At 37.1% G+C, this 8,084-nt stretch overlaps 1 protein-coding gene across 13 annotated transcripts in view; it reads right to left on the reverse strand.

Moving 5' to 3' along the window:
- Window positions 1–7,764, reverse strand: part of PLEKHG7 (pleckstrin homology and RhoGEF domain containing G7) — a 34,063-nt gene extending 26,299 nt beyond the window's left edge. For 3 of the 13 annotated variants that reach the window (XR_009820496.1, XR_009820494.1, XM_062015793.1), the window contains exons 1-3: window positions 7,469–7,763; window positions 5,082–5,822; window positions 3,887–3,909 (exon numbers count right to left, since the gene is read on the reverse strand). Coding sequence is in view for 11 of the 13 variants with exons in the window: in XM_062015793.1 (XP_061871777.1) it covers window positions 3,887–3,909; window positions 5,082–5,783 (725 nt within the window). In the remaining 2 variants the exon portion in view is untranslated. Of the gene's footprint in view, window positions 1–3,886; window positions 3,910–5,081; window positions 5,823–7,468 lie in introns of all 13 variants that reach the window. The other 10 variants (XM_062015731.1, XM_062015749.1, XM_062015751.1 and 7 more) reach the window with 9 other exon arrangements.
- Window positions 7,765–8,084: the final 320 nt, after the last annotated feature.

The raw sequence follows: 8,084 nt of genomic DNA on the forward strand, positions 1-8,084 counted from the left end.
TCACTCTAACACTTAGACATATTAAGGCTCAAAAACTACATGTTGAGGAGTTTAGGATGTGCAACATAAGAGTTCTCCAAAAGCTTTTCCTTTTCTGGCAGCCCTACAGAATGAGGAATGTAGGATCTGTTTATTTAAGTTCAGGGATTTACAGTGAAACTCTGAGATTTCTCTTGGAATTGAAGCTAACTCATGGTCTGAGGGCTTTGGGAGGTGGTGTCTCTTTCTTGGTTATCTGCAAGCCCATACCAGTGCAAGGGAGACCACTTCTTGATGAGATGCATGAAGTGCTACCCAGTGTATATTTTAAGTGTTGGTCACAATTGTATTAAGATGCTTCTGAAACCTCTAGTGACTCCACAACGCAGTGTCTTGAGCAGCTGGGTTATTATACAAGCCAGATGCCGCAATATAAGAATAGTTCTTAAAGCTGACGTTCCCGTACTACGAACCTCAAGAGATTTTACTTCATGTTGGATTCAAAATAAAATGTTGCTAACATATTACAGGTTTTTAAGTATCTAGCCTACTTACATTTCAGAATACATTTTGAAGTTAAAGGCTAATGGCTTGTGAAGATTAATAATGAGAAGCATAGTTTCATTGTAACTGAGTTAAATGGTGTTATTTCCCTAGATCAAAAAGGCTTTGGACTTCAAACATGTATACGTCTAAACAGGCTCTTCACACAGGCAATGAAAGCCTGTGATGTGTGGGAGCATGCCAAGGTCACTTTGATGTGTGTCTACAATATACTTTTGCAATCTGGCATGACTGGGCAGATTAATGACTTAGATGATTAAATAATATATTCATGCTTCACATAAAAGTACGGGTACCTGCGATCACCTGGCCTGATACCTGTATACTTATTAGATACATTAGATGCTCTTGTTGGTTTTACTGGAGAAATTAAACTATTGAAGTGCTGTGCAATGCAAATGACTAGATTTTGAGTCTGTATGCAATATTGTAGCACCTTTTCATGCCTATTGACCCTGTACCTTTGCTTTTTTCTTTAGTGTTTTCTTTTTGTTTTTCTTACTAGGGCAGAGGACTGCAGGGTTTGAGAGAAACACTTGCACTTCAGGGTTGAACTCAAGCATCTGAGGACATGCCATCTGTGAAAACTCCTTTAAATCTACTTGTTTTGTGAAACATTATAAAGTCACGGGTTTGCATTACAAAGTTATGGAAAATTATTAAAGACACTGAAGCAGCTCATAGGTCTGGAAAAATAAATATCCTCTCTATATAGTTGTTTCTAGGGCAAGGGGAGTTCCAGCTAATTGCTTTTTAGAGGTCTGTATCTTTATATATCCACAATCAGCCTACTTTGTCCCAGGGAAGAGACACCTATATAACTCACCTCACTTAAATAATAGATACGTTATTTAAAGGAACAACCACTAAATGAGGAAAAAAAAGGCAACCAAAGAGGTTAGAAAGGTCACAGTACTGAGATAGCTGTTACCCAAGCCACTCAGGGAGGGTATTTGGACTCCTTGATTCAAAGAGTTAGCATGACACTTTACAGGTATTAAAAGAGGAAGAGAAGCACTTCAAGATAGATGAGCCCATCTCCTTCAATTAATTGAAAATGAGCTGTCTTGGCAGTTACTGAGAAGAGTCTTCATTGGATGTTTCTCCTTAGCAAATAGTATAATCCACTTTTTCCACTCTCTCTGATATGCTGAAATGTGCAAGGAGAAAATGAGCTCACAGTAAACTAAAGGTTTTGTTTTAGCAACATTTCTTTCCACAGCCATGTCAGCCTTAGCATCTCACCTTGTCTCCACTGCACACACCTCTCTCTGTGCTGTCCTTCTTGTCCTCTTTATTTGTTTTGCCTGATTATTTTTAACCCGCGTCAGTTCAGCATGTTGCCATGCCGACAGAGATATACTGACATTCCTGACTAAGAGCTGTGTGTGGGAAGGCTGCTTAAAATGAGCATTGCTGCTTTAAGAATGGCTTTTGAAAGTACAGCCTGGGAGCTGGAAGAAGAGATGTTAATTAAAACTGAAGGATGGAGGTATGTTTTTACCCTGAAGGATATATTAGTCAGTCTTGGAGGAGGGTTGCCAACTGTCCCAATGTGCTTCTAGATGGAGAGAATAATCTGGCATTTCAGCACTTTTCTCTGGCTGTGATAAGAAGGGATTAGCTTTTAAGGAGTTAGACTAATGATTTGGATAAAGGAGAAGCTGAATACAGCCCTTCCACAGACCTTGCACCAGATTCAAGTTGACAAAAAAAGTGTGAAGCAGAAGCTCGTGATTTTTTTGTTTTATATTTCTGCACATTCTAATATTGGTCAAGACAAAAAATAGAAATCATAGTGTGCTAGTCAAACCTCCTTTTGTTGATCTTCCTTGCTGGTGGCTATGGAACAATGTTCCCTGAGTGATTTCTTAATTTGAAAATGGAGAGAAGCTCGCAGCCAATATCCTGGCTGGCAGATAGTTGCTTCTCTCTGCAGCTGCCAAGGGGCACCAAGACAATGTGTGTACGTTAAAGGTATGATGCTCTCCTGTTTAGCCACTTGCATTAAGTATTCTTTGAATTCTTCCCTGAAGTTTGCTACAGATCACACAAATCTTCACCTTGTTAGCGAGATAGGCTTATGTATTACAGTTTTGAGTCATAAAATATGTACAGATCATCTGTTTTTACATCAAAATGCAAAGGTCCCTCCACCCTCTCCTCTCTCTGACTCCATTGTAAACTCAAAATGCGAAAGGAGTGGGTCAGAAATTGCAACAATTCAGAAAAAGGAGACCTTTTCAACAGTGAAAATGTGATTTCAGATGCACATATGCATACACACATCTGTTAAGCCTTGTCCAGTGAACTGTGTTCTGTAATGAATCATAGACTGTATCAGCCCACTCCAAACCACCCAGTTCCAAACACAAACCTATTTGAAACACAATTCTGTTTGAAAACTGCAGGTTATAACAGAGATTTCACCTGAAAAATCTGTAAACTTTAGGAAGAAGAGGAGATATGCTCAGCAAATGATTTCTACTGCCAGAATAAGTGAAACACATTATGGTAGTCACAGAAGTAATGTGTTGTTTTGTGAGGCTATTTCGGTCTTTGCCAAGACTTGACTGTCAGTGCTGGTGCTTTTAATATACCTCACACACTGCATGCCCCATCTGAAATGTTCAAGATGATCATGTAACAAAGTGAGCACTGCACCATCAAGGGAGAGAGGGGTGATTATTGAGGTATTAGGTTCTACTTTCTTGTTGTATATAGAGAAAATAAACTTTATATCTCTTCTGTAAGCATTTGAACATTGTAAGGAGACAAACTGAATCAAACAAGTTTCTAATCAAGCTTTTACTTTCTGATAATTGCTTCTAAGAGCTTGATGCCATCCACTGCACAGATCTACAGCATGCAGCACCTTATCTTGCCCGTGCTGATTTATAAAGTTCAAGTATTCTTAGCTTCTAGGATTAACAATCCCCCCATCCAGTAGCCAACCCAGGTCAGCTTTGCACATGTATGAGAACAATATTGAGTTGTTCTCCTAGCTTCTTTGCTGCTTTTCCCCCCCCTCAGTGTTTTGAAGAATGTCGCTCAAGATTATGAAATGTTTCACATTCTTCAAGCTGAAATTTGACACAGCTAATCCAAACAGCCAGACCTTTTAGCAGTTAGTTCCTAGTGCAGAGCTCTCCAAAAGTCCTGCTGAAAACCTTATTTAAAAGTTTGATTTAACAAGCTGGTGACAAGTATTTCACAAACCAAATCTACAGATTAAAGTTCATTTACACATATATGCCTCACTGCTCAGCTGTATCTTAAAGAGAATTCATTAAAAGTGTAGAGAAGTGAAACTTCGAATAAGATAAAAAAAATATATGCATACCTTTGTATGGGCAATCCACACTTCTGAAAGAGAGTGAGATATTCTTGTTACTTGGTCAGAAAGCCAGAAAAGTAATCAATCTGATTTTGTGAAAAAAGTACTCATTTGTGCAGAGAAATGTAGTACATAGGCTTTTAGGTACTGGCTATTTATTTTCACTATTGTAGAGAAAAGAGAATTCATTTGACATCCATTACGTTCGCTGATTTGAAGGCGAGGAAAAATAGCTTTTGGTCTGTGGCACAAAACTGGTTAGTAAAGAGCTATACACCTATTGGACACCACCCACGTTAAGTAAAATACGTATGTAGGTGCTTTGTGTAGGATGGAGTCAAACCTATGTCCAAATTTAACTGCTGTGCAAGTAATACAAAGTCTTTGAGAGCAGATCTGGTAGCAAGCCTGATTTATGCAGTGCCACTACTTTTCTCCTTGGGGCAAAGATATGGGGGATAGCTGAATGGTAGATTGCTGCAAGCAAAAAATGGAGGGTAGCTTCTCCCTTGCTTATTTCTCTTGAACCTGGCACTCACTGGACAAGTGTTTTTTGTTTTGTTTGTTTGGTTGGTTTTCTTTTCAGAAAAGACTGCACAATCACTTGCTTATTTATGGAGCTGAACATAAAAATGAGTGGCAGGGGGCGGGCAGTGACTGGCAGAGCTAGATAAGTGGAAATAAAGAAAGGGGAATGGGACTTCTTCCTTTAGTAGTAGCAAACCTTACATTTGGTTCAGCTGTCTTGAATGATCTCATTCTTGTTTTTTAGGGGGGTAGTAATGCTATTCAGTAAAACAGAATAGAGAACTATCTCATCTTAGGAAGAACAATGCTGCAGGACCCTGGAAAGAAATCTTCTGAAACCTATACCAGAACTGGATAAATTTAGTCTTATCCTTTCATAGATACACTGGCTCAGCAAGGTGAATGAATAGAAGTGAGACACGGCACCCATGTGCAGGAGCAGACTAAATCAAACTGCTCACCAAGAGACAAGGCTGGAACAATTGTCTTGCTGATGTAAAAGGAAAAATCTCACTTCCTGATGAACATAGAATTTGTCCTGTTGTATCATAGAACACTGGCTAGATTGCATGTCAGTTTAAGAACGATGGTTTTGCTTATGCATTAGACCATGATAGACCAACATTGAATCTGCAAGTCTGAAAAGGAGGTTGCATCATCCTATTTCTCTTACCTGGACACCATCCTGTGGTGCATGGGTGGGATGGCAGAGTCTCTCAGGCAGTGTAGTAGAGCTGGGTCTCCAAGTGTTTTGAATTGTCTCACTGGGACTGCCATTGCTGAGAGGATCCTTTTGGCTTGGCAGCTTTGATTTAGGGCTGGTGGATTTAGGATCTGTTGCAATTGTCTCAGACTTGGCTTTGGAAGACAGTAATTTTGCATGGACACAAGAAGGCAACAATAGTGAGGAAGTTGTGGTGCACCGAGATGGACTCTTACAAATGTGGAGAGAGCTGATGTGTTCCTTTTTTTTCCCCAGCTGAGCTGAGTCAGAGCAGTCCTGAAATGATGATCCTTGTGAGGCAGAGGCCATCCTTAGACGCCTTAAAGTTGGAGAAGTGGAAATTCTGGCCAGAGCATGTCGGTCAAACTGGAAAGGTGTATGGTTACTCCCAATATACTCCTCTGTGGGAAACTTCAGAAGTGAAGACTCTGTATAACCTCTTCTTCGGATATTGTCACCTGAAGACTTAGTGGTGTCCATACAAACTGCTGTTGCTTGCATTTCACAGGAACTGAAGACATCTTCTGGACTATTGCTTCCAGACAAAACAACACTTTCAATATGAAGATCAGCTTCTCTCTTTAGAAGTTCCACACTGATGCAGGTTTCTTTGACGAGGTCTAGAGAGTAATTGGAGCTTGGTTCTTGCATTTTTTTATTTGAAGCATGAAGATTTATAGCTGTGTGTGCCTAGGAAATGTAATTAAAAATATTTCTTAGGAACTTGCCATATGAATTTTTATATGGGAAAATATGCAAATGGAAAAAAACCTAAAATAAATTTACCTTTAGATATGTGCACTAGTAGAGAGATAATTGTCTGCACTTTGAATCCTGCTTAAATACATATTTCAACAATTTCAGGACCCAATTTCAGCAAGATGTTGAAACAGCTGTTAACTTTGAGTGTGCAAGTGTCAGCATCAGTCAGTAGAATTAATTAGCCAATAAAGACTAACTGTATAATTAGGAACTCTGCTCATCTGATACTGCAGTTGTCTAATTTCTTGTTGCCATTCCCCCATCAATAACTTTGTAGCACTGTTTGTGAGATTGTGATACCACTGTAACATGGGATAAAAATGAAGTCACTAGCTCTCAGGAGCTAGTGCAAAATTTTGTTGCAAAATTGTTTATGTACAAGTACTAATTATTTGCAGAATGCTTAAGCAAATACTATTTAACATTTATGTATGGTGAGTATAATCACTCTTGCTTTTATTTTCATCAGGAAAAGTATTTTGTAGTAAAAATTATTTATAGATTCTAATCAAATAATGAAGGCAATTTATTAAAGTAACTTATCTGTTGATTCATCAGTAAATAATCTTATGTTCTGTGATTCATGATTCTCAAGTATTTTCATGGCTAGTCTCTTTAAAGATGGATTAACATTTCAAGTTATAGCTTGAGATTATTAATGCAAACTCTTCTTTAATTCATATACTTTGTTTGCTAAGAGCAATCTTAAATCTATTAATGATTGATGGCTTCTTTAGAGCACTTTTGTTTATTAGAATGAGTATATCTAAACATATGTTGCCTTTCTTCTTGAGTTATTGAATATCATACATTCAATATGATTTTTGTCTAATTATGTAGTTCCATCAGATTGATTTATAAAGTGACTAGAAACAAAATATTTAATCAAGTTTCCTAGTTCAAAGTATTGTTTTTTAGGCTCTCTTGAGCCATTAGAATACAATCATTCAGAGGTTTACAGGAAGAGAGGTCATATCTTTATGATGGAAAAGGCTTCTTTTCAAAATATTAGAATCTATTTGTTACTCTTTAATAGATATTGGCTAATTAACACATGCTTATTAAAATGGACAAGCACTGAAAATCTCATTCAACATATATCATTAGTGACAATTGCAAATTATTACTGTTTTCTGTTTCTAAGAAAAGATATAATTGCAAACCATTGCTCAGAGATTTGCTCTTACTGCTTCTTAATCATTCAAGACCTTTATTTTGCAATCACATCTAAGTGGTCATTGTTTGGCCAGGCATTCTCTTTGCTTTTTTGCAACTCTGCACAGGGATTCCAGATATTCATGTGCATAGTGTTCTATTGCAGAAGTAGAAAAGGTTAAAGACATCTTTTCATTTTATATTCTTATATTAAAAGTATGATTTTTTTTGCTTTTCAGTTTATCAAGTTTTTTTTTTCAGTAAGTCAAAACTTACGAATTTTTAATGAGTATTTATGACTTACTTTTAATAGTAGAATTTCTCAGTAGGAAAATATTTGTAAAAAAAATACATTATTAAAAAAGTGCAGAAATATACCACAACCATGCAGAAAAATTAGTATATGTGATTAAACTTACCGAGGTAGTCGGGTGAAGATTTACAAACTTCCAGTATGTCACATCTTTTTCACATACAATCAAGGCAAATTTTCGTCAAATGCTTGATTAACTGATACTAGGATTATCTGTACTGTTTTCTCTTTTAAAGCCTCCTTACTGAATGCTAGGGTAGGGAACTAGTTTTGATTCTTGTAGATTTGTTTCTAGGGGATTTGTTTATCAGGTCAGACGGAAGTGGCTTCAGGATCAGTGCCTGTTTACAAAAGGTAACATGATCCACACAGTTTCTTAAACTTCATTCCTTGTATTTTTTTTTTGTACTTTTCGTGTTGATAAAGTTTGACAAGAGAGATCTCAGTCAAGTATATAATAAATTGCAAGATCAAATGAAATGCCTCCACCCCTCCAACAATTGTTTTTTGTTTCCTACTTGTCTTGATTCATTTGGTTGTGTCCACTTATGCGTTGTTCATCCTTCATGGAAGAATATTAAAGATATATCCCTAATATATAACATAGAATATATAAACAGCATATTATTTAGAGTTAGATTTTAGTTTTAACAAGTGTGCTAACCATCCAAGCAATTCTGAACACAGACAGATTTTAGTATTGCGGTATTGGAGAATTCAAC

Source organism: Colius striatus, chromosome 1 (assembly GCF_028858725.1).
Source record: "Colius striatus isolate bColStr4 chromosome 1, bColStr4.1.hap1, whole genome shotgun sequence".
In the NCBI taxonomy this organism is placed as follows: domain Eukaryota; kingdom Metazoa; phylum Chordata; class Aves; order Coliiformes; family Coliidae; genus Colius; species Colius striatus.